Genomic DNA, 27,839 nt, shown 5'->3' on the forward strand with positions numbered 1-27,839 from the left:
AGTATCACCTTTTAATGCTATTTGTATGCCAAATAGGCATAGCAGTATTTGCCTTTGGATTCCGCACCGTTGTGTCCTTACATTTTGTGTCAAGTCAGCAACAATGCCGCAAATGGAGAATTGTTGAATTTAATTCTTAAATGTTTCCCTTACATATAAGATATGCATTTTCGGCTCATTGTTCTATTTATGTCGTCTTGGGTCTATATTATGCCTGTTACCGTTTTTAAAATCATAAATGTATATGACCTGTATATTGTCGTTGTACATGTGTCAAATTTGAATCAATAATGTCAAGAGGCGCAGTTTACACTGTAAAAACACCCAAGCACAAAGCTGTTATCAAGCAACTGTATCGTGATAACGTCAAAGACACATTTTCTTGCAGAATCTGATATATTTAGAAACGCTAACACTAACTCACCGGTACAAAGTAAACAATGTTGGTGATATAAATATACTTTATTTGAATGTTAATACAAACATATCTATATATTCAATTTCAATCACGGATTTTGCAGGTAATAAAGCTCACTTTTACACAGGTATTGTTCAATAATCATCTATGCTCTTTATTTCAATAACCTTATGGTCACAAATAGCACTACCCGGTAACCCAACCTGACTAGTCTGTTATACAGACCTTGAAACAAAATTAGGAAAAGAACCTATGTGCAAGTCTTTATTAGTTTAGCAAATCCAGATGTCTACAGTTAAGTCATTCAAATTCCTTGCTTCTATCATATTTAAAAGAGATGTCTTGTGTTATTATATTTTCAGAGACCCAAGTTAAGTGACGGCCTGGAATATGAGCTACTTTGCCTTGATAACCAGGTACATGTGGTTGACCAATATGACGGCCAGCATAACATGAAACAATGAACGTTCCTTCACATGCTTGTACTAACATTACCGCCCATGTTTACTAACAAAACATTAGGATACAACATGGTTACTACAAAGATGTATCATGCAAAAATAAGTCAAGCTTCGATAACTGACAGGATTCTATTTGGTCTCCCTACAAGGCATGAGAGACGTCAACGGCAACACAAACTCGTGATTGTCCGTCTGGTAATCGGGCTGGTAATCTTTCAGAGCAGGTTTCCAATCCTTTGAAGGCCGTAGTGTCTGGTAGAACCTCTGCAATCAAAGAAACAAAAACGATGTATCTGCAGAGAGCAATATAACACTTTAAAAAAATAGTCATACTTGTACTTTGCACTAGCTAAAGTTCAACATTTTATAGTCACTAGTTCTGAACATGATGTAAGAAGTTTTTAATCCAAGCCAACTGTCAAACTACATGATGCTTGACAAATGAAGTACAGTTATTTTCCTCCAACTACAAATGCATGGTATTCAACACATATTTTAATCATAAATATTTTCATTCTTAACTATGAGCAAGGTCGATTGTAGGTAGGATCGCATTCTAATAACAGTTTATTAGATTGTGCGGCACAAGTAATGGTACAATATTAACTGACCTGCCATAATGTCCCTTTGGCCCTGCTGAGCTCCCATACCATAACTATAGGTATAGGGAAGATAGGTAGCATGGAGAACAGGAACCCCATGCCCCGCGCTGCAGTAGGGTACGTGTACCCGTCGTATGTGGGCATCTGGTAACCAGTCACAGTCACAAAAAATACCATCTGTGGATTAGAAAACAAGATTAGTTTACTGATATCCATAATTGTGGTAATCTGTTTTCCCTTATGAGGGAGGAATACCATCTTAAAGTCTTACCAACAGGATGATAGGGTTAGAGATACACCAGCAGAAACGCATAATGACACCCGGTCGTCTTCCCAGCATCAGCTCTATGTCACGGCCAAAACGATGTACGCCTGGGAAACAAACTCAATGTCAGCTACCATGTTCACGCAAAATATCCAGTCATGCACATGTACATGTAACTTGAGTTTCTATAGCTTGTCATGTAAAGGCACAAATCAACTTTTAGAAAAAAGCATACATGAAACAAATCCTACGAGACAATTTCTTCATTTGACGTTTGGGATTAATGATTTAAAGACATGTTTACATGGTGTAACTGAGATATATTTCTGATAGGTCATTGTATTGGTTCTGTTCTTAGTGTGCGGCGCCAAAGAATACGTAGAATAACAGTATTTACAGGACACAATATCCTCTTAGTTGAAATCAGTTCGCGGTTCATGAACCTTACCATATATCCAACCAATGATGACAGATTCGAGAAGCCCGGTGATGACCAAACAAAAGGCGGAAGTAAACCAATCCATTAACTGGAAGATGTAGATACCTCCCTGGAATGCATTTTGTTTTAATACAACTATGTGAGTAATGTGAAACTGGAAGGTTTGTTGAGATTCAAATGCTAAGAGAAACAGTACCCTTTTGCATGTAACAAGTTTGTGTGTGGATCTATACTTGCAGCATTATATTTGGTCAGAAACATGCCCAGTCGTAGCAGAGAGGTTGTGACTGCTAACGGAGGCACACTCACTACTCAGAGCAGTGGCATTTCTTTTCTGAGTGCGGCAACAGTTTACATTGCTTTTGTTGTGTTCATGATTAATGGTATTAATTTACACCACCTGAATTAGAAATAAAAGAGACCAGTGAAACCGCCTGATCTATTTCATATTTAGATCTATGCATAAAAATTCAGAGTGACAAAAGCTATCCACAAGACTGTACGACAAAAGTGATGACCTCAACTTTCAAATAGTTTCAACTTTCCATTAACGTCGAGCAATTATCCAGTAGCTCCAGCCTTTGGTGTCTGCATTTCAATTTTTTTAGGTACATTGGTTGATGTCCAAATTTCTTACAATTATGGAAGTGTTTATATTTTGTCGCTTTTTGTTTCATTACGCAACCGAGTAATACTCTTTCCATGTGATACTTTTTCATTCTGTTCCATGGTAATCGGTTATAATCGAACAGCGTTTCAATGTATTGGTAAGTTTATTTTGATATTGAACAATAACTTTTACACACAACACTTTTGTTTGTTACTATTGTGTGGAAATGTGTATGTGTTTTTGGTTAAGCCAAGCTGAAACGTGGTTATAAGGATGCATTCAATAATCATTTCTGATCTTTGTAATGCGTAATATTTCATATTGGGGACATACATTTAGCGTTAATGGCAGCGAAACCAGGAAGAAGAGAATGGCCATTCCTCCAGTTACGAAGGTCCTGTAACGCTGTAACTTGTGTGGGAAGGCGTCGATAATTCCTGCCACAAGGTTTTCAAACATCCCAAACTGGAATTACAGAATTAAGACATTACGTTGAACACCTTGAACCATCACTAATTGATAGTGATTCGTAGACGCATGTTTATGATATTGTCACAATTGAACCACGTGCTCTTCAGGTGACATGTCTTATGATTATGAAATTGTTATGTCGTTCGTATTATCATTAATATATTTACAAAGGAACGTGTACCTGCTGCCAGCAGTACAGCATGCAATGCCAGTCATTTTATCTCATTGCAGAAGGATACGACATTTGTAGGTATTGCTATTATTTGACATACATTTTATTGTAACAATACAGAGATAATTCGTAATTCATCAGTGGAAGAATAAGTGATTAAAAAGGTAGGCATTAACATTGAATATATGATTGGCACTTTCTTATTGTTTGACATAATGTGAACAAAATCTGTTACCTGACTGTCCAGGCCAAGCGTGAAGAGCATGAGGAAAAAGAGCACGGCCCATAGCTGGGGAAGAGGCATCTTGGTGATGGCTTCTGGGTAGGCTACTAATGCTAGACCCGGGCCTGAAACATTGAAACATAATTTTTAGAAAGCTAATGTGTCTTTCACTCGAAATTATTCTCGTTGGCAAACCGCATACACCTGTTAAAACCAATAATTACTTCAAAGTACTATTGCTACATGTATATGACTAGATGACTAGATGATGTTTATGTTAGCTGTCCTTATGGAATGTTCATAACACTAAAGTACTGTCGGAAATCTAGAAAAATGCTTTTTGCCCGTTGTAAAAGGATAGACTCTTTCACAGACTGTTGCTATTGAAATATCGATCGACCTACCTGTGATTTGAAGTATTTCTGTCACAAGGAGTCCTATCGACAATTTTACAGGAGAAAAATCCGAACGAAAGCAGATGAAAGAATGAAAGTTGTCCAAAACGGACTATAGCAAAATGCGCACGTGACTCCGTTATAATGATAATAAAGTAGTCCACATAAAACATCTAACCCGCACCAAAAAATATCATTGGAGAAAATTCTAGATGTGCGTCTTCTAAAATAACAAAATGATGCTGCATTTGTTTTGTCAACACTGCTCCCATTATGCATGTTACATTACATTTGCACAGCCATAGCCATGGTCCTCGACATTGCATCTGTACTAGAAAAGTTTAGAGAGATAGAGGGAAACAATTATTAGTTTAGATAGGGTGTATTACCGAACTGCCCAAGCTGTGGGGATTTCAATTCATACCAACAAGTCTACGGTATGATTAACAAAACAGAGAACGTATATGGGTGGTCTCAAAAATAAAACCGGGATGTGAAAGGATATTAGACAGCTTTGATACAGAGTGATTAGGCGTATAGTTTTCAAGCTTTCTGAGCAGAAGGTACCTCCGACTTGTAGTAAAATTTGGGAGGAAATTGAAAACAATTAATGTTTCCCGGACTGCATTAAATATTGTTCTCCACGAGATTTTCGATACACTGAGTATGGCGATGACCGAGCAGTTTTCAGGGGAAAATATTCCATCCTGTCTGAGGTCACATTATCTCCTCACCATTCATAACTATCGCAGTCAGGGCTTCCAGGTCATTGGCCTAGATGGAACCTGAGTGAATAAGAATTGTTCCACTAACTACATGTGGCTACCGTCAGATGGACGAAAAACACCATGGAGCCATCAGATAAAAGGTAATCGTCTCATTGTTTTCCACGCTGGAACCTTTTGATTTTTGGCTTTTTGATGGATATGAGCTAGTTTTCGAGGCGAAAAAGAAAACTGGTGAGTATCACAAGGACTTGTTTGGAGATGATGTGTTCATGATGTAAACATCAGTTACCGCTAAATCTTAACAACCCCAGTGTCACTGTCACTGGATAACGTCAGTTAATATAACGGCCCGTGAAGATCTCGGGTAGAATAGATCTTCAGCAACCAATGCTTGTCGTAAAAGGCGACTATATATGTTTGTCGTATGAGGCTACTAACGGGATGAGGTGGTCAGGCTCGCTGACTTGGCTGATGCATGTCATCGATCCCAATTGCGGGGATCGATGCTCATGTTGTCAGTCACTGGCTTGTCTGGTCAAGACTCGATTATATACAGACCGCCGTCATATCGCTGGAATATACGGCGTTAAGCAACAAACAAACAGTTCATATAACGTTGGGAACCAGACTCTGTCGCGCCAACCATGAGTAGTCAGAAGGCGACTATATAACATCTTGCAATGTCGACTTCAGACCATCTGAAACGCAAGTTCAACTCATGGAGAAAATTCGCCTGAATAAAAAACCAGTAAAGTACAGGACATATGTCCTGGTGGCACAATACGGTCACGATGTCTTACCTACGCCAGTCAGACGTTGTGAGCTCAACCCTAAAGAGCCTGTCTTGGCTAATTATTAAAGGTTCGTGGCAAGACATAACACAACATTCAAACTCGCGCATGTCAAAGGGAGGGTCAACGTAGTCTTTGCTAGATATCAGCTTTGTTGAACCAGTTATCATACCTTTGGGTGATAGTGCAGATTTATATTCATCACCAGTGGAGTCAGATGCTATACCTGAAGAAATCATCTTTTAGAACATCATATACTTCTTGATTCAAAACACCACAACCTTCCAATACTCATCCCGTTGCACAGCTATCATTTTTACAAGCAAATATAATGCAGTACATATTATAAATTGCTACCCCATCAACGTATACCTCAGTAAAGTACAATAACAGCAAATATTTTGAGACCACCCCCAAATCAGGTGACATTTGCACCTGTGAAAATGCACGGCCGGTGTGAGGTCAAAACCTAGGGACAGGTGTTAGGTTATAGGACGTTTCACACATGCATGACCATACACGAATATTTTCTAAGTTTATCATCATCTTACCTGTAAAAGTACCTTTTCAGACTAATCACATGATGATTTGCGTTATTTTGATATATGCTATTTTCATAGAATTCGTAACTATTATCATATAAAAGCATTTTTCTAGCATTTCGGGCAATACTTTAATGTGTTGTCTCAATAATCAGTTGGGTATTCACTGAATATTAATTACGTCCAATAATACCCCCAATATACATATTTGCAATTTGGTCATATATTATCATTTTATTGAAGGGGCACATTTAATACACAACATATAAACAAAACAAACAACAAATATACTATGAGCAGAATGCATGCTTGAGATAATAAACACAACAATGAGCGTAGTGTTCAGCTCAGGCATAGATGAGGTGAGCTGCGTTCCTTCGTGCGAAACACCCTGCTCGGGGCCGTTTGTACCCTTGCAGACGAAAGGCCATTCTAAACAGTTACATCTAGATATAAATATTGTAATTGCTCTGTTGAGGATTTAAAATATATTAGATGCTGATTAAGCACAACAAACGATGAGGAGGGGACTTTATTGACTTTAGATACTAAAAAGTAAAGGTTGGGGAAACAATGCACTGCTTAAGAAGGAGGCACATGTTAGATTATCGGTGACATGATCCTTATTACAGTATACAAAACAAATAATAAAAGGTGTAAGTGTCACACTGTTACAAAATCACTACCCCCGGGTATTAACATTTTTACCCATTGAAATAGCATCAGATGTGTCCCATCTTCGTAACATTAGGAGGGCACGGGTGGCCCAGTCGCGATTCGCTGTGCAGAGTTGCGTCCCTTGGGCACGACAGAAACCTATGATTGTGGGTTCGAATCCCGGTTCGCCCCGATTATGTTTCTAGGTTTGTCAGCACCATACCCGTGCTCGTGGGTTTCACCGAAGTGGTAAACGTCTAAGACCTCCATCTCTTCGGGCTTTCCTCCCACAGTTAAGCTGTCACGCCGTGATATAACTGGAATACTGTTAAAGGCGGCGTTAAACCCAACTCACTCACACTCACTCGTAACATTAGAATTTTTGATGTAACTGACAAATGGTTATTTACTAACCTTCTGTAGCCACCTCAGTGATGCTGAGGTTGGCCTCTTTGGCCATAAATCCAACCACGGAGAAGATGACGAAGCCACTGTAGAAACTGGTCAGACCGTCAGCAAGAGTAACTATGATGGCGTCCCTGGGAAGATTTATATTTGCATCTACAATATACTGTGTGTGGTAACGTTTACTTGATCATTAATACATATATTAATATATAATGTAAACAAATGATTTGATTTATATATTTCTTTCGTACAATTTATACTCATTTTGATATCTTGTATTTTACAATTGTTGTTTACTTCTTAAAACCTCTCACCTGATGACTTTTAGATGACACGTTAATATTTTACTAATTATTTGTGTTACTATTTCCATAGTCCTGCACCATGACTGTTTTTTTTTGGTCATAAAATAAACATATTCCACAATCAAGAAACGTATACAAAAGCCAGATCTAGCTAGCTCTATTGCACATAATCAGCATACGGAAGGGTATTGTGTTACTATTTCCATGGAAGTATCACATTTGTGTGCACTTTATTTAGTTCAATTGGTTATTATTTAAACGTCATTATGGTCAGTCAGTTTGACTGTATCTTTTGCCCGGGGCAACTGACTGAGAACTGATATAATGACATATTTATTAATTGATTTCCCAAACTACTTGTTTCCAAGTTGTACCAGGGAAGGAGACCGTGAAAAATATGAACATGTCACAGTTATAACAAAACAGGATCTACGCCCTAACAAAGTGTCATGACAGCAGTCTATCGCCTTATAATAGCCGAATTAAAGTAGAGCTTGGAGTTAGGCATTGACAACATCAAACACTGGTATGCCTGCCCCTATCGGATTACTGATGACTACGGCATAAAGATAAATGATAATTAACTCACACCCATCCCAGTATATTTTTTTGTTTTATTTAATATTCAGATATTATATATTGTCTTTTATTGTATACATGAGTGTGTCATTTGTAGTAATATAAAAAAAATATGAGTCATATTTCATTAAAGGTCATATTTCACAGTCATTAAAATAAAAACCAGTATTTTCATTGCCTGGGATGACGAAGCAAGTTTCATGCACTGTTACCGCCCTTGAAAGTTGACTCCCTTGGATCGTCTGCTGGCGTAAAACCGAAACAAAACAAGATGAGTAACAACGTTTCACCTTGTGATACTGACTACTTAATTACAGAAGAGTAACACCATGCTGTCCGATGTGTTCTTGTTTGACTTGAGTACCCAAACTTGCGATGAGGCGGACCACTTATCTTTTCCATGATTGTCGCTTCATTTTATATATGTATTAATGCACTTTCCCACTTGTGCGTCACAAAACATCTGAATATAATTTTTAAAGGATTCATGTTTTTCCAAATATGGAGAATTGACAATAAATATAGAAAATGATAAAAAAACCCACAGAATTATGTATGTATTCATAAACACTTATTATATAGTCTGAATCGTACTATCGATTTCTACTGGATATGGAAAGTGTTTTGAAGCTTTATTGACATGAACAAAGCCGATTCTCTCTCTCTCTCTCTCTCTCTCTCTCACACACACACACACACACACACACACACACACACACACACACACACACACAGTGCTGCAGACGGGATAGCTGCATAATATGGTTTTGATTGCAGTCCTCGGTTGGCCCTTCCTATCTAAGTATTGGTATGAAATCGACATATGTTCAACATGAAGGCAACTTCTATTTCAAAAACGAAGATTAATTTACAGATAACATTAAAATATGTCCATTGAAGTTGGAGGACATTTTTCTTTCGAACCCATCCCCATGCAGTATTTCTTCATGTTGCACAAAAAAAGCCAATCGCATCCTATTTTGATAAGTGATCCTGAATTCAAATATAGCCCTAATTATAATACTGTAACATGCAGTCGACCTTATTGTATATTTAGAGAAAATAATTGGATGAAAAGAATCGCGTTCTTTAATTTAAATTTTGCAAACAAGGGAATTGGTGCCTTAAATTCTCAAAATGTCCAACAATATTTCAAATTTCAGGAACACCAACAATTTCATGTTCCTATACGAACACTATTTCATCCAGGATGTTCACTTGTAGGAATGTGCCGCAGAACCTGGACTTGCTCATGATGTAAATTCCACTACTTGTGTATGCCAAGACTCATCATAATGCTATCAACCCTCGGCCATATTATCAGGACTTATCTATTGTTGACAATGAGAACCTTCGTCAGTTATTAGAATATGGACCAGAATACCGCGAGAAACGTCATACCAATTTGGATTTCAGCATTACAATCATTATGAATGTTGTCGAAGAAAATGCCAAAATATTGGGCCAAAAGAGAAGAGGAGCCTGTGAGTGTCTTTCAGAGTGGATGCGTGATGTTGCCATTGGTAGAATGCACAAACTTGAAAATAGGAAACGGAATTTGAATAAACTCATTCTGTTCAAGCCAGCTGTCAGCTGTCTGGTTACCCTACATGAAAAGTTTGTATCCCACTGACAAGGCCTCAAATAAAATGAAATCGTTATATGAAAATAAAGCGACAAAACCCTTTCCATATCCAATAGAATTCTCGAGTCGATTGTACGATTCCGACCACAATATGATCATGTGGCAAACTTAAGGAAACATTCATTCCTTGATTCATGAGGCTTTTGGTGACAATGTACGTATCTATATTCAGAGGTTCAGGACAATTCGTGAAAAATGAAAGCAAATGCCATCTGAAGTCTACTGAGAAAGTAATATGTGAAATGCTTGACTTCCTCATTGATAACATGTACGTAAAATTTGGGGATAAGACATTTAGGCAGGAAGTAGGCATCCCCATGGGCACCAATTGTGGCCCCCTTCCCGCGGTTCTGTTTCTTTATGCATAAAAATCGGAATTTCAGCTCGGATAGGCAAAGTCAAACAAGATAATTTGGCCAAGAAGTTTAACTTATGATTTAGGTATATTGATGATCTGATATCGTTCAATAACAATCAAATAGCCAATTCCCTTCCACTGATTTACCCATCCAAACTAGAAAGAAAGGGGACCAGGGAGAACACATCATTTGTTTCATATTTAGATCTATGCATAAAGATTCAGACTTCAACTTTCCCTTCATGTCGAGCAATATTCCAGCAGCTCTAGCCTTTGGTGTATTTGATACGGAAAGGGTTTTGTCGCTTTATTTATATTAATTATTTTGTTTGTTAAGTTGTAATGAGAAACTATTTTGTGCACACGCTGTCGATTAGTGTAGTGACTGAGAATGTAACTTGGCCAGTTGTATATAAAGAATGTACATATTCTATATTTTGTTTGCTCTGTGCTGGTTTTCATAGGTAGGCTTGGAAAATGGGGCATTTTAGTATCAAAATGAATATTGTAAATATAATATTTCATGCTTTTTGTCATTTCATGAAGTGTGCAAAAGTGGTTTGTAATAATGACAATAATAACACTCGAACCACCTGAAGCAGTTGTTGTGGAATTTATTGTAGCTGGCCATGGTGATGACTGACCCCCAGGCTGCTCCAAGGGAGAAGAATACCTGCAGGGCTGCCTCAATCCACACCTGCAAGATACATCAAGTAAGGCGGACATGATCATTGTGCATGCGTTGCATGTTAACATTTATTTTTATTACATTTCAATTGTATGGGTGATTCCTATGTTTTTTTTACTCACGGGGTGATGAGGTCGCTAATCACATGAAGTGCGTTCAAGGTCAAGCTGGAGTTATTTTTTATTCACATAATTCATTAAACTTCTCCAAGATGTGTACTAGGGAAATGAGGCTTTCTGTGTATTAAGTTTCGCATTACACTTGTGTTTTACCAACACGGAACTGAAACAATTAAATTGAATAGCCAATTCTGTGGAAGAGGCTAGATACTTTAATCTTGTGACAGTAGGTATGCATTTCACCAAACAACGCATGGTGGTTTTCTGGGTCTCCTTCTGTTTTGGCAAGCAATTGCAAAATTTGTTACTATATTTATGGCCATTGCTTAGCCATTTTTGTTAACACTGTAATATAATTTGGTATATGATTGGTTAGTTGTGGATATGTCCTGTTTTTCGATTTTTGTGTATTGTATGTTTTGAACTTGACTTCTTGCTGATCTCTCACAAAATGCATGTGGTTGCACTATAAACATCGGATGCAAAGAAACTGAAGTTTCAGCTGTTCAAGTTATTCATTATGAACAGACAGAGCCTGCTGTCTGTGCGGTGTCAGGCAAGAAACAAACACGTAATTTTGTATGCAAATTGTGCGAGTGGCAAGTGCTACCGGTAGGGCAGGACATGCTTATCTTTTTCGCAAACACCTGGTGTCATCACTGATTTTCAATGATCCATTCAGAACATTGTAACCGCTATTTTGCCTTTTACTCGAAATTGATTTTCGCGAACACCTGGTGTCTTCACTTATTTTTAGTGACCCATTCATATAATTTTCATAGCTGTTTTGCTTTTTTACATAAACAATAATTCCGTCTTTTGCGGCGGATAATCGGGACTGGTTATTCTCTGGCATTGTCGTTTTATGTTTATTAGGGCAACCGATATGTAAATGGAGATTCTTTGAGGTTTTGCATGATTATAACTGCCTTCGCAGTTGTCATGGCAAACTGTAATGTAATTTGGTATACGTTTAGTTAGCAGTGGAACTAAACACATGTTTTCATGTTTTGATCGTTCTCTTCGTTTCTCTCATTTTTGCCTCTATGAAAATATTTTCCTCTGAAATTACCAGACTGAGGAAGCTGAACTTCGGCATGTGTGTTTCTTCATATGATATCATCATTTTTTGTGTGGTATTTTAAAATCATTGCTCCCAACGTCTTTTGTCAAGTCTCTTTCTATTGCTAAAAATTCTAGGTGCCATATTTGATAAGCTATTCAAATCAATTTCCGTGCTAACATAACATACATGAAGGGGTACACATGAAAAGGTTTTTAAACTTCATAACTACAGATATGACTTACAGAATAATTTGCAAGCTTTGAAAAGTCTGGGTATATGTAAAACTTGATGCCATCTGCAGCACCTGGTAGAAGCAAGCCTCGGATCAGCAGAATCGTCAGCAGGATGTATGGAAGCAGTGCTGTGACATACACCACCTGCAACATGTATTGGAACATAAGCTTGCAGGCAATTGTTGAATTGCAGCGTTTGGGTTTCTTTGCAGTTCCTTTTGGAAGGACTGATCCCGATTGTCACACTTGACCGTACTCTAGATGATGACAGTACCTTGCCGAGAGATTTGATACCCTTGATTAGGCACAGGAAAATGAACAGCCAGGACACAAAGAGACATCCCACGAGATGAGGTTGTAAGGTTCCCATGTCGTCCAAACCATCAGACTTCCGTAACACGTAGTACCTATGATATGTGTGTATAAGCAACACGAGTTAATTTTATAATTTCGTCACCCACAAATTAAGTGTGTAAGTTGGTGTGTGCCATTCATTTAAAAACAAATATGTACCAGGAAATCATTCCGTTCCATGTTTGGATAAACTAGATAAGCTGCCATTCGAAATCAGTGATTCTAAATATTCAGTAGTTGCAAGGCAGTCAGGGATAAGAATGAAAACAAACATTATTTCTCCATTTACCACAATGCTTCTGTTAGCATGTCTTTTTAGGTGATGTTCATCTCACTGATATAGTGATAAACTATAATTCTAAAAGATAACTAACTTTTAACTAGCTATGGCTCTTACCGGTGATATATGCAAAAGACTGATTTTCATTTCCAACCTCTAGTTGCTGACAAAGCTTCCATTCGATCGCAACAGAGAACATTACAATATCTTGAAAACGCAAATGCCATAGTGGTTTTCAGATGTGTACCCTTATCAAAAGGAAGTTAACAAATAGTGTACGTACTGCCAAAATTCCTCGGCTGCTGTTTTGTCACCAAATCCAGTCCTGGATACATTTCTAAGAGTTATGTTGCCCATGGAAGACCTCAGAAAGACCGTTGCATTATCGTAGTTATAACCAACGTCGGAGGTTGATACTGGAACTGTTGAGTTCAGCTCAGTGCCATTATCATGCACAGGGCCGATACATGTGTCCGTGTTCCACCAGTTGTCGCACGTGAACCAGGGTAGTGTTGGATAGAAGGAGTTGATGAAGTAGAACATGACCCAGGCTAGTACGGCCACGTAGTAGATACTTGTGATCCCAGAGACAATACAACATCCCCATCCTATCCCTGAAATGTTTAAAGTTAACTAAAAATGTTTTGGTGAAATAATTAGTTTAGTTACCAGTCGGGGTTGACCATAGATGGATAACATGTTTATAAAAATATTATACTTGCCACATTTGTTTCACAATCTGTGACTAAAGATCCATGTCATCAGATCACTTTTGAAGAGAATCAAATCCATAAACTTGACCTTTCGTATGGCTAGGTGTCACGAATCTGCTAATGCCCCGGTCATCTGACCTCTCTACTCTCAGGCTTTATTTCAGACACTGCTCAGCGGTCGTCGTTGTTGTTCAGTGGCATTACATTCTGTGTTAGGGAATTAATGGCCCGACTATTTCATTCTCTTGCGATTAAATGGCACACTCATACCATGTATTGATGTATGTTATCTCTTATATATTCTTGTATTGAGTGAATGAAAATGGTTTTACGCCGGTTGCGAGTGAGTGTTATAATGTCTGTAATCATAAAAGTTGAACTGTGTTAGTTAGAATAAAATCCTTTGGAGCGTCACACACAAACAGCATACATATAATCATTCGTATGATCATGTTTCTGAATGATAGAATCGGAAAAGCCAGGGCTTTACTTGAATGCTCCAGTCTGTGTTTAGTTGGGTTTAGGGGCGGGGTCGTGAGAATGTACTATTTATTGTTGATACCATCAAAAGACATCCAACTTAGTATGGCTTTTCATTTTAAATTCAAGACATATGTGTGCGCTTACATATATTCCTTGGGATTGTTCAGGACAATTTATGAGAAAATGAAAGCATATTTCATCCGAACTTTACTTAGCAAACAATATATGCTTGACTTCCTTATAGATAACATAAGACACTTAGAGGTAAGAGATTTAGGCAAGAAGTTGTCATCCCCTCTTTGTTGATCTGTTTCTTTATGCATATGAATCGTAATGTCAACACAAGGGAATTGGGCAAAGACGTTTAACTTAAGCTTCAGTTATATCTATGATATGATATGGTTCAGTGTTGGTCAAATAGTCAGTTCCCCTTCACTTATTTACCCACATGAACTGTTTCATACTTTGATGTTTACATAAAGATTAAGAGTGACAATAACTGTTCACAAGGCTGTTATACAAGAGGGATGACTTCAACTTTCCAACAGTCAACTTTTCTTTTATGTCGAACAAAATTCTAGCAGCTACAGACTTTGGTGTCTACATAATTACAACTTTTGAGGTACAATGGAGAATGCTGTTTCTATGAAGAGAAGCAAAGAGACTTGTTAAAAAAATGTTTGTATACACGTAGAACACATTTCCAAATTTGACACATCATTGACCAAAACCTGTTCTATTCAATTCTTATTGATTCAGGTGAACATTTTACATGGCTGGTGTAATATTTTGGATATCTAGGTAAGAGTGGTCATGTATATAATGAAAGTACTATTGCTAAAATGTATATAAAATAGCGACATCAAACATGTGACCAACCTTTGAAGAGAGGGCAAAGTTTCCAGACAAACAGCGGACTTGTTCCCGAGAACTGACCCAAACAGACCTCCAAGTAAAACATTGGAATTCCAATTGCAAGCAGGAAGAAGAAAAAAGGGATGAGGAAAGCCCCTACAATTAATGAAAAAATATCCTTCAGTTATGTAGATCTTCATTTTGTGAATACTGTTCGTTTAGTAATATTGAACTTCACTATTGAGGCAAAGCAGGAACAATCGGTGTGGTGCATATGCTTTTGTTTAGGGGAAATACAGTACGTAACGTAATTAATGTCTGACAGTCCTTTACACATGAAACAGTAGGACAAAATAGGTCATCAACAAGACATTACCTCCTCCATTGCGCAGGCAAAGATAGGGAAACCGCCATAGATTAGACACTCCCACTGAATATCCAATGAGGGACAAGATGAAGTCCAACTTCCGGTCCCACTGGCCTCGTTCGTGTTTATATTCTGTCTCGTCTTCTGGTGTAGGTTTCACATAATCACCAGAGATTTCATTAATAAATGATGTTGTTTCGTCTTTGTGTACATGATCCATGACCTGTGGCGTTTGATAGAAAGAAAATGTTGACAAAAAAAGATTCCTTGATTACAAAACTTATAAGGTCAGATTGGCATAATTTTCAGCCAACTAAAGACAAGGGTGAGTGAGTTAACACAATAAACATTTTTAAACGGCACAAAAGCCGTCCTTAGGATATATTGTAGCAATTCAATACAACATGAAGCAAAAAAAGGTTCTTTGGGTATTTGTCAACAGGCAATGTTTGACATCATCTGTTATCAATACAGGTAACCTGAGCTTTATTGTTAGCTCATCTCAAAATTAGTCATCTTATAAGATCCCTCTCAACAGTTTTTGGTACTCGCTCCCCACTAGAAGACGCCCAATCGGTCACTATGCTGAAAAAAGTGTTTAATCCTTAATTTTAACCAATTGCTTAGAATGCAAACGTGTCAGATTCTAAACATTCTTTTATATATATATATATATATTGAGTAACATGTTTGAAATTGTCAGTTTTGTCTGAGAGGTTTACCTGATGTGGTATCACATAAAAACCGACATATGTCTTTTGAATAATACATGATTTCATTGCCCTACGATAAAAGACTCTTTGCAGTTTTGGTAAAGCTATTGTTACAACTGTAGGTCTGCTGGACACGTATATTCATCTTATTGATTCGCGAAAGGGACGGTAATTAAGTAACTCGGGAATGCCACTATTAACTGTATTCCAAGTCCTGTGAACATGTTTACGGTTAATAAAAGTGGCAAAACCCTTTTCAATAAACACAAGAAATCGCTGCTAAATTGTACGATTCTCACTGTATCGTGATTATGTATTTTGAATCACTATCAAATAGTGATGATACCAGGTGTTCGCGAAAGGTAAAGATGCTTAGATTTTGGGGATTGTCACGATGCTTAACTAACCATTCCGCCGTCAAAGCTAGAGTAACGACTCACCCAGGGAGGAGCACACTCGTCATTGTAAAAAGGTTTTAGATAACGCACGTGAATAAAAAGTAAATAAATAGACAGACCGATTGCATTTAGGCTCATTAACAATCATAAATCAACTAATAGTTTTATAATGTGCTAATCAGTTGGCTGAAGGCGCAGCTTCGTCGCGAAACCCGAGGACTGACCAAAATGTGCAGCATGTAAGTGGTTACAGCCGAAAATTTAACAAAGAACCCGAGGGAAATTCACATAAATTACATAAGCAATAACACACAAGGGGGCGCTCCAACAATCTGGAACATGGCACAGGTTATGAGGTAATGTAGTGAGATTCCAACCCGAGTCGTGTTATAGATCATGCGTATATTTAGTTAATAAAAGCGACAAAACCCTTTCCATATTCATAAGAAATCATAAAAGCAGAGTCGATAGTATGATTCCAACTATATTATGAGCATGTGTTTATGAATCACCACCAAAAAATTACGTTCGCGAAAAGGTGAGCGTATCCTGCCCCACCGGTGGCACCCGTCACAAACACATTCAAAGGCAAGTCAATTGTTCACCTTAGAAAACACGCGTACATGTCAAAATAGGGATATTGCATCGAACATCATTTTTGTCACTGATGCCTTAAATTTGGAAATGTCCTCTTCATGTCTACCATAAAACCTATGGAAAGCTTTACCGAGTCCTTGAATGTTGTAACCTTGATCAAATAGGTTTTGACTGCGAGTCAATTATGCTGTTTGAAATCTTAGCTGAGAAAGCATGCACGATTATATCCCAAAAGTTGTGAACTGTGTTTCCTACATGTCCATGTCCACAGAGAGACACAAACCATCAGCCGAAACCAGGCCAGTCTCAGGGACAAGGCGAAGAATGACAGCGGATCCATCTGTTCAATCCACGAAGAAGACCTAACAGGTACATATTTATAATGGGTCGAAAATCCTGTAAGAGGCATCAGGATCCATGTCCATACCCAGGGGTCCCGTACCAGAAACCACGTAGGCGGATGGCATTCATACATGAACGGATTGGACACTCGTACCCCAACCTCTGCAAATTTATTGACATCGTGAATAAGGGACGAAGTAAAAGTAACACAATTTATGGATAACAACCTTTTTATTTACTGTAAAGGCGACTTTTCGGTTTAGATCCTAAAACCGTTGTTATGCGTCTGTTTTCATAAATTGTGTCTACTTTGTCATTCTTCAACTTCTAAGTAATGCCTATCAAGCAATTCAGGAACGAAGTCACAGTGAAATTCTAATGTTCCAGTTAAAAGCTAGACAAAGACAGTCACCAAGATAGAAAAAATATAACACCCTAGATAACCAACTGGACAAGGAGAAAAGACATTCATTGGAGTTAAGACCCGATCGTGTATACAGATGTTGTGTCCTACTTTATGTGACTCTGATCTTTTGTAAGCTCATCGTGATTGTGATATCTATGTATAAATTATAACTTATAGTTCGTGTACTGCATATAATATCAATAATGAGAAAGCAAGCAATGTATGAAATAAAAGCATATGTACGAAATCACATCAAGTAAGCAGTGTTAGTGGTTATGTTACTAATATCAATTATTGTCAAATTGTCGTATGGACCGTTTGAATTACTGATGCGCCTAAATCTCAACAGGTACTAAAATAATTGCAACTACAACAACGACAACATCTACTCGACGACAAACTAATTATCAACAATAATGACAACCACAACAACAGCAAACATTGATATTAGTCTAGAACTTCGACTACTGTTGCTACTACTACTACTACTGCCGATTTTACAAAATTACTACTTCATATAGAGAGTTCAGTTGTCAAGTCAGTCAGGGCGTCAATGGGAGAGTGAGTATATTAGCTTCACGCAATATCCTAGTCATGCACAACACGAAAAAGAAGCCAGCCAGGGTTCTTCAGAAGATAATTCTTGTCATATGTAAATGTAACCCTAAATTACTATCATAATTTTTTAATATTGGCTAGTATTGTGCACTACCACTAGTAGCTAAAGTGATGACGTAAATCCTGCTGGGGTATCATGCAGGAGGCAGAGGTAATGTAAGTCCCTATGTTCCCCTAGCCTAGCTGTGGTTACTGGTGGCCTATAGCCTGTGTTTTAAAACTGTATACATCATATTGTTATGCTCAAATGTGTTTCATAAATTGTTTTTAAATATAGTATGCTCAAATATGTTTCACAACTTGTTTTTAAATATAACTTTGCATGACTAAATTGTAAATATATTAACATGGTCTCGTCGCTATATGGCTAAAGTAATGCCGATGCGACGTTAAATTTTAACTCACTCACGAAAGGAAAACCGTGTAGGGTTTTCGTTCTCTCACAAGTATCAGCACGCACAAACACAGATGAACAGTAATGTCTGTCATTGTGTGATATATACGACTACTTGAATTAGTAAGTGTTGGCACAGCACAGCATGTACATGGTGAGCTTTCGAAACAATTTATTAACAGATTTAAATAAAATAGTCAAGGACACACCCTTATCCGCTATTATCAATATGTTAAATTTTGTAAGCATGTGTACAGTTGTAAACATGCTACATTTCAAAGAGTGAAAATTCACAACAATGTCGCTATGTTCTCTTTTGTCAACACAAATAAAGGCGGTGCAATCGCCGGGCGTGGGACGCGAAGGCTGAATACAATTCAGCTCGGAATACTGTCTGCGTTTCAAAAGGTTATAAATACGACTGATACTAATGTCTTTTCAATTACACTTGAAATGGTTCGTCTTATGTGAATACCCCCCTCAATGTTGTTGTGTGCCTGTCCAAAAGAAAGAACGCATATCAAACTAGACGTTTTAATTAACATAGAAAGTTTCTCCCATCTCGGACTAGCAAAATATACTCACACGCAAAAGAAACGCAAGTGGTTTAGGAACCATAGGAACACATAATCGACACATTAGCCGGGACACTGTGATCCGACGTCTCAGACCTCAGATGTCGCCGACCAGCACGTCGTCCTGTTCTCAAACCACGGCATCGACAAGCACGACTTCAGTGGGCACAGGGTCATCGCAATTAGCGTCATCGTGAGTGGAGGCGTGTCATCTTCTCTGATGAAGGTCGCTTTTGTGTCTCCCATGCAGACGGAGAGTCAGAATTTGGCGTCGTCGAGGTGATCGTTTCGCTGACAGAAACGTTGTGGAAAGGGACCCATGGGGTGGACCTAGCGTCATGATATGGGCAGGGATTGGACTTAATGCGAGACTCGGACCCATGTGCTTTCTGAATGTTGGTCAAGGTCGGAGACACGGCGTCACTGCTCAGCGGTATATCGACCAAGTGATCAGACCCCACGTTGTTCCATTTTTTGCACAACATCAACAACACATTTTCCAGCAGGACAACGCTCGCCCCCATGTTGCCAGAGCTACCATGGCCTTTCTGCAACAACACAACATCCGTGTTTTACCGTGGCCAGCCCTCAAGATCAGCCCTGATCTGAACCCCATCGAACACCTGTGGGATGAGGTTCAAAGGCGTCTGCACAATGTGCGCCCAGTCCCTACAACTGCCGATGCACTACGCACAGCTGTTCTGGGTGTGTGCAGAAGGATCCCTAGGGCCTTCACAAATCGTCTGATCAACTCAATGTACAGGAGATGTGTGGCAGTGATCAATGCTTATGGTGGTCACACCAGGTATTGACTGACATTTGGGGTATTGACCCGAAACTGTGTAAGCCCTTAACATTTGAAAAAAACAATTATGTCATCCGCCTTTGAATCCATTAAACTGTCTTCGGTCAAATTTTTGTCAATCTTGCCCTATTAGTATTTCTTGTCTTTACTGTTGAAAATAAATAACATGTATACTGCATACCCGATTTGCGTTTCTTTTGCGTGTAAGTATAGATACACCCTACCGGTTTGAGTCTGTATTTGTATGGGTATTGAAATATAAAAAAATGAAAAAAATCTATAAAAAGAAGGATGATGTAAGCCTAACCGTAACACATCTAGTTTAGTTTACTTATTGAAGCCTTTAACAGGTATATATACTCAACAACAAAAGTTCCTGTGACACCGCTATTTTAGTGTATTTTTCAGACAAGTAAAGTTTGGTTTTCAATATTGTAGTACATGTATGGAATCAAGTCACAAAAACGCAACTGCTACAGAAAAGCATGCATTCCATGCAAAGGTTGATTTTTATGCAAGCCCCATGCATTTCACTACCCAAGAATGGGTATAAATACATGTGCGTTAACGGGATACCATTAGCATTGTTAACAATCGTGCTGACAACAACCACTCAGAAAAACAACAAAATTACGCAATTATTCAACATTACGAAATGCCACGCCTGTCCGAAAATGAGCGTCTGCGAGCCATTGGTATGCTTGAAGCAGGATCGAGTCAACGTGATGTTGCAAGACAATTTAACGTCAACAGAAACACCATTTGGTGTTTATGGCAACGTTGGCAACAGACGAATGCAGTCCATCATCGGAGTGGCAGGCCACGCGTAACCAATAATCGACAAGACAACTGGATTCGAACAACACCTACGAAATCGATTCAAGCTAGCACCAGTGACAGCAAGAAGCACCCCTTGCCTTCGACGAATATCTTCACAAACCGTACGTCGCCGCCTCAGATGTGCAGGGATTGTCGCCAGAAGACCCGCCAGACGTCCCATTTTGACAGGAAACCACCGTCAAGTACGTCTACAGTGGTGCAGACAGCGACTACGCTAGGCGGCCATGCAGTGGAGACAAGTTCTATTCACTGACGAGTCTCGTTTTCACCTCAGCCACAGCGATGGACGGATTCGAGTGTACCGACGTCGAGGTGAACGTTATGTCAATCATTGTGTCATGGGAGAAGATCGGTTCTGGGGCAGCAGCGTTATGGTATGGGGTGGGATTACTGCAAGACATAGGACCCGTTTGATAGTGGTAGAGGGAAATCTCAATTGGCAGCGCTACTGCGACGAGATCATCGGCCCTGTTGTTCTATCGTTTTTGCGTCGTCATGGCCCAGGCATAACCTTTCAACATGACAACGCCCGGCCTCATATTGCTGGACTTGGTCAGGATTCTCTTCAACAAAACAAAGTAAATGTCATCCCCTGGCCGGCTCGCCCCTCCGATCTCTCACCAATCGAGCACATGTGGGATGAGATGGATCGGCGCCCTCGACGTCAACCACGTGTTCCACAGACACTCCAGGAACTTCGAAACATGCTCCAGCAGATATTGACAGATATCCCACAGGACTTTGTGCGACGCCTGGTCCATTCCATAAGACGAAGATGTGTTGCTTGCATCGCAACCAGAGGTGGACACACACACTATTGATTTGTAAATTGACATATTGGCATGTTCATGTTTTTTTAATGAAATCACGCATTTTCTGAAGTCAGTATGGCAAATTAAATTTACAGGAGTCTTTTATCTGTTGCAAACCGAAATTGTTTCAGATTTGGTAAAATACATAACTTTGCATTAAATGTTATTCAATGTCATAGGAACTTTTGTTATACTGATACTTTTGTATAAAAGTTGGAAGGGCATGAATATTTGACACTTGTTGTGGATAACAACTTTTCTTTATTTATTCCTTTTCTTTATTTGTAAGAACGTTTCAGTGTTCCTTCTAGTCTCTTTGTCAGGGTCAAACTGAACCAATAAATAGCATAACCAGCAACAAAAGCAAAAGGACCCCCCCCCCACCCCTATCCCCTCAAATACTCACACTCTAATACCAATTAGCTCAACCAACCCAGTCGCTTCAATACAAAATACCTGTAAACCTGGCCACGCCATGCAACCTACAAAACTACAATATCAAGGAAAACTTTCCTTGTACAAAAAATACAAACCTTCAAAACAAAATCATCATCTATCATTACACCACAAAAAAACAATACAGCAACATGAACAAACTCATAGAATTTGTAGCAGCTGCCATTCTGTTCAAACATCCCTGTGCGAAAACACTCCACTTAACCCTGCCCTAATCTCCAGACTATACCAAAACACATTTGACCACTTCAAAACTACCCTTAATCATCCAAATAAAATGAACACAACACAAATGGCATTCAATCCCCTTCACAATGATTTTTTCCTTGGTCCTTCTTTTACAGACCCTCATCATGGTGATTTTACAGTCGAATTCCAGTGGTCTTGTTTCAAATGGTCATGAGCTTAAGGCACTCATTGCCCTAAATAAAATGAAACCACTTAGGGACGGACCATTTGATATTCAGAGGGGGCTCGGGTTTTGGGGGGAGTGTCTTATATTAAGGGCTTATATTTTTTATGGCTTATTTGAAATTAATCCTATGTAAATAATCATATAATTTTCTCACTGTTCACTAAAACATAAATGTACAGACGGTAAATGATGCTTGATGGTCATTTCACATCACAGTCAACAACTGTTTCAGTCATATCACAGTGAGACAAGCAGAGTCCATAACCTTGTCCAAGGCTACAACACAGTCACTTGCATGATATGACTTCTTGAAATGGAAGATTTGAAATGATTATTTAGTATAATGGTGTCAAAGATTACGGCTTTGCTCACTAAGTACTCTGTCTTGATTAGAGGGTATTTATGGGGAGTAGTTATTTTAATCAAGCAGATGGAGGCTAAATTTTTTATTTATTTATTTACACAAAATTATTAGCTGTGTTTTGAGTCATTCCAGGTGATTGCAAACATAACGATGTTCGTTCGCCAAATGTGTGCTTTAGATGGTACTATTATGATAGAGCAGTTATAACTACTCATGTCCTATTATCTCCTATTGAAAATGCCCCTCGGTTTATTCACAGGTCGGTGACCAACTGATTATCACACTTATCCCCAACTGTGATGTTGTGCGAATTGTTCTCGAAACCAGATTAAGAGGGGGTCGTCTCCAAAGCAAATGGTAAATAATTAGATGCGATATTACATAGCCTACATATACAGCGTATACATTGATGAACATCATACTATATTTTTATTATTTTTTATTCCAATATCTATATACTAATACGCACTCAAACCGGCAAGCTGTATGTATTTAGCTTATCATGGGAGAAACTCTCTGGGTGAATTTAAATGTCAATACACATGTGATTCTGTGTACTCGCAGTGTTCAGGTATTTCGATGTGCGTTCTTACTGTTAGGTGGATAAAAAGTATACAATAAAATTGAGGAGCTTTTCACACAGGACGAACCATTTCAGGTGGAATTGAAACGAGTCATATAAAATTCCTATTTCAGTCATTAACACGCTACCTTTTGAAACGCTGAGCTAATTTATTATTCAGTCAATTCGTGTCACACGCCCGGCGGTGACACAAGCATTATTTGAGTTGACGAATATGGAATTTCTTAGAATGTTCACTCTTTAATATAAAAAAATAGCATGTTAACAATGATAAAGAATACCGGCTTAACGTGGAACCTTGACTATGTTATTTAATCTATTGATTATTTGTTTCGAACTCTCTCTGTTTACATGTGCTGTGACAACACCAACCAACCCTACATCTCCCATGAAAACATACCTTTCTGTACGCTGTGTGCGTGCGTGCGTGCTGATACTTGAGTGAGATCGACATGTCTCCACGTTTTTTCCTTTATGATTATATTTGAATATGACCAGAAATTGTCGGAATATACGAATACTGGCTGTCCTTTGACGTGCTGTGCACGATATTGCGTAAAACCATACAGACGTGCCAAGTTGATCTCTTTTAACAGTATTATTATTATTATATTATTACCAGTTATAGTAGTTGTAGCAATAGTAGTCGTAGTTCAAGACATTAACCAGTTGCATTTTTGTAGTAGTAGTAGTAGTAGTAGTAGTAGTAGTAGTAGTAGTAGTAGTGGTAGTGGTAACAGTTGTAGTGGTTGTCGGTGATTAGTTTGTTGTGTTGTAGATGTTGTCGTTGTTGTAGTAGTCGTATGTTGTCGGAGTCACTGTGGTAGTAGTTGTAATAGTAGACAAAACTTAGAAGCAAACATGTAAGTCCTCTGAGTAAATCATATATGCACTGTATTGTTGTAAATTGTCTATACTTTGTCCTGTTGTCATGCAACTTAAATATTTTATGTTAACGTTTGATCATCATATGCCACTGTCTGCGTCATTATATCTTATGTCTTCATTGTGGCGGAGCAATTTGTACACAGGCAATACGTAACAGGCGATAACAAACTCCAACCACACTGGAGTTGTGAGGAGTAGAACCTTATATTGAATGTGTTAAACCATGTATACTGGCTATGTTTGTGTGAAGGGGTGCTCCAATTCCTATCGGAATTGGATGATATGATACTCCACCCATAAATGAAAATTTGACTGTCAATAATCACTGAAAGTGTATCAACGTTTTGTGGCAATGTTAGGATATAGCAAAAGAGCCCAACATCCGTTTCTTGACAATGATATCAACCGTTTCATCATACAGCATATAAGTCGGCAAACTCTTACGTAATTTAAGACACAATTTTAAGAACACCTTATGAACAGTTTCAAGGATAGAGAAATCATGATCAGTAAAACCCAAGACTTCACAGTAGTATAGGATTATCGGGACCGGAGAATCGGGACAACCATATTATCAAAAGCAATAAAAGCTCAATCTGGAGGTAGATTTAGATTTCTAGCCTTGGATAACAAGTTATACATAACTTTGAGTCCTTTGTTACTTCAGTGATAATATGGCCAGGTTTAACGAGAGAGAGATTACATGCTTCAGACAACGTACCTTTAGCGTGTAAATACCTCCAAGCTCCTAGACCCGGCCCAACTCGTCAGTCTAGATATAATCTGGTGTCTATGTTTAAGCTGTTAGAAAGCCTAGAAAGGGCCGTGGTCGTAATTTGACCTGCTTCCGCTATTGTGTAACAGGTGGTGATATTGTGTCTCGTAAATGTGCTCCTGTTCATATGGCTTTTCATTGGATTTAAACAAGAGAGTTTGTGTCACACTAATACGGCGTTTGAAACTGAATTTGAAAAGGCCGAATACGTGTGTATCAAAAACTGGCAAACACAGTTTCAAACACCAGGTTTGTACAGACCTTGTCCAATTCATGAAATGTTTTTTGTTTTTTTAAAAAAAAGTATGGCTCTTCGGGTTACTCACAACCAACTGTTTTCCCATAGACTTAAAAAGGCTGCAATAAAAACACGAATTTTGGCATAACTTTGAGTCCTTTGTTACTTCAGTGATAATATGGCCAGGTTCAACTTTCGATTTCTATAGAATTGTTGGAGAGAAAACTATGAGAACTTATATAATGATGATACTATCTAAAAACCAAGATTAACAATAATAAATATATACCATACTTATACCAATCATTTACAATAGCTGACTTGGATATCCTCTCCAAGCACGAAACCCAGTGAATCTTTTTATAAGAGACCCCAGTGTTCACCACCCACTGTAGGGCAAAAAAAAAGTACACAGATAAATACGGTAAAATGCTAATAGACTGGATAGATAGCAATAATTTAATTTGTCTTAATGACAACCAATCCACTCGGTTTCCCTATAGTGAATTGCAAAATCCAATAACAGTGGATCTTTCCTTAATTACCCCAAAAATTGTGCTTGGACGTTCATAATGACACCTAAGACAAATGACCATTGTCCCATCACAATTTCTTTTAATACAGTAATCATACCATCTCCGGCTTTAGACTCATCATTGGACCTAAACATCCAGCTAATAAAATACAACTTCAAAAAAAATTGGAAGAACTTTAACAAAACTATCTCACAACATTGACATGACAACCATACAAAATATTGACACGGATACCTGTAATGCAAGCTTTACCAACATAATACATTAAATAGCCTCCAAATGTATCCCAACATCTACATATAAGCGACAAAACTCTTTCGAAAAAACTTATAACATCTCTATTTTACGATTCCGACTATATCATGCCATGCCGTCTATGCCAGGGCATGCCATGCACACCACCCACTTCAATGATGGAGCACAGAAATTAAGAATGCTCGAAAAGCAAACTTAAGAAAAAAGTCTCTCAAAAAATCAGAGAGAGACCATTCAAAATTACAATTGGCCAAACACTTAAGAAATAAAAATAAAGAAATTATTAGGGCAGCAAATGAAAAACATTCAAAAACTTTGTGTATTACCCTAAAATACTAGAATCTTGTGGAAAGAATCAAGGGGAATTCTAAAACAACTGTCTCACGAAATATTTTGAATCAACGAATAAAGCCAACTGCCCATTTTTCGAAGACCAGTAGCTCCACCAACCAACCAAAACTAAAAGCGATAAGACCCTTTCCATATTCAAAAGTGTGTTTCATGAATCACTATCAAATGGTGGTGATGCCAAGTGTTCGCGAAAAGTCGAGCGTTTCCTGGCCCAGTGGTGGCTCCTGTCACAAACACATGCAAAGGCAAGTAAATTATTCACCTGAAAACAAACCACGGGATCATATGGTACAAGTCAAAATTGGAAATGACCTCCACATGCTTACCATAAGACATTTTGAAAGTTCTACTGGGGCCTTGAATGTCGTATCCTTGATCTAACAACTTCTGAGCAAGAGTCGTATGACGCTCTTTGAAATCTTAGTGGAAAGGTTGTATCTCTAAGGTTTTAAGCTGATGGAATATTGCTCGACATAAAGGGAAAGTTGAAAATTAGAAACTCCATATTACTAATTATAATATACCAAACTCCATACAATACAAAGCCATAAAAATAGCCATGGGAACCGGACCTGGTATCTCCATATTTACATTTCTCTTATTATCTGGCACTACATCAATACTCCCCCGAAGACAACAGATTAGCCTCAAGAACTTGGCTGGGGCACAACATCATATATATATATATATATATATATATATATATATATATATATATATATATATATCCAACAATCATAACAAAATATGACCATACAAAAAAAACCTAAAACAATACGCAGAAAAACTAAAGGTAAACACCACACAAGCCTCTTACCTAAAACATTTGCTTAAACTCATACATAAAACATATACCACAAACACCACTACCAGACAAATACATACGAGACAAACCTCCACCTGACACAGACACATCCTTAAACACTAAAATTCCAACTACATTTAAAACTTACGAAAGCAGAAAAATCAGCAAAAATCGCTTAACCAGACGCACATATACACAGATGAGTAATTAAATACAAGCAAACAACAGGACTAAGTATCCATGTTACTCAACCAAAAGAAATTACCACAAGTTTATTTTAATTGTCTAATTTTTACTCATAGTAAAAGTGGGGAACTTTGCTGGAATATTGCTGAGTGCGGCGTTAAACAAAAACAACAATAATGAACGAGAGAGAGATTACATGCTTCAGACAACGTACCTTTAGCGTGTAAATACCTCCAAGCTCCTAGACCCGGCCCAACTCG

General features: G+C 38.2%; 1 protein-coding gene across 4 annotated transcripts; it reads right to left on the reverse strand.

The window, feature by feature from the left end:
• Positions 1-443: 443 nt before the first annotated feature.
• On the reverse strand, positions 444-27,839 carry LOC125381173 (sodium- and chloride-dependent glycine transporter 1-like). 4 transcript variants are annotated; one of them, XM_048397660.1, is made up of 14 exons: positions 27,794-27,839; positions 15,237-15,450; positions 14,885-15,016; positions 13,093-13,423; positions 12,450-12,582; positions 12,185-12,319; positions 10,663-10,766; positions 7,189-7,313; positions 3,674-3,786; positions 3,129-3,260; positions 2,195-2,294; positions 1,753-1,853; positions 1,491-1,658; positions 444-1,143 (listed from the first exon to the last, which is right to left on the reverse strand). In XM_048397660.1, the coding sequence occupies exons 2-14, from the start codon at positions 15,445-15,447 to the stop codon at positions 1,009-1,011; spliced, it is 1,920 nt and encodes a 639-aa protein (XP_048253617.1). In that variant the 5' UTR covers positions 15,448-15,450; positions 27,794-27,839; the 3' UTR covers positions 444-1,008. The 4 variants fall into 4 exon arrangements, with proteins under 4 accessions (XP_048253617.1, XP_048253616.1, XP_048253615.1 ...); XM_048397659.1 differs by lacking the exon at positions 27,794-27,839 and adding an exon at positions 25,155-25,230; XM_048397658.1 differs by lacking the exon at positions 27,794-27,839 and adding an exon at positions 19,281-19,334.

The sequence above is a fragment of the Haliotis rufescens genome, unplaced genomic scaffold, assembly GCF_023055435.1.
Source record: "Haliotis rufescens isolate VD_foot unplaced genomic scaffold, xgHalRufe1.0.p SCAF_17, whole genome shotgun sequence".
NCBI classification, from domain to species: Eukaryota; Metazoa; Mollusca; class Gastropoda; order Lepetellida; family Haliotidae; genus Haliotis; species Haliotis rufescens.

What these genes read in the sequence shown, in the direction of transcription:
- LOC125381173 (XM_048397658.1), bottom strand. Translation starts at nt 19,334, where the DNA reads ATGTGTCGATTATGTGTTCCTATGGTTCCTAAACCACTTGCGTTTCTT. An exon ending in TTGCCTGCGCAATGGAGGAG is followed by an intron (nt 15,017 to 15,236) that starts GTAATGTCTTGT and finishes CATTAATTGTAG; the next exon opens with GGGCTTTCCTCATCCCTTTT. An exon ending in CGCTGCCATTAACGCTAAAT is followed by an intron (nt 2,295 to 3,128) that starts GTATGTCCCCAA and finishes AATGCATTCCAG; the next exon opens with GGAGGTATCTACATCTTCCA.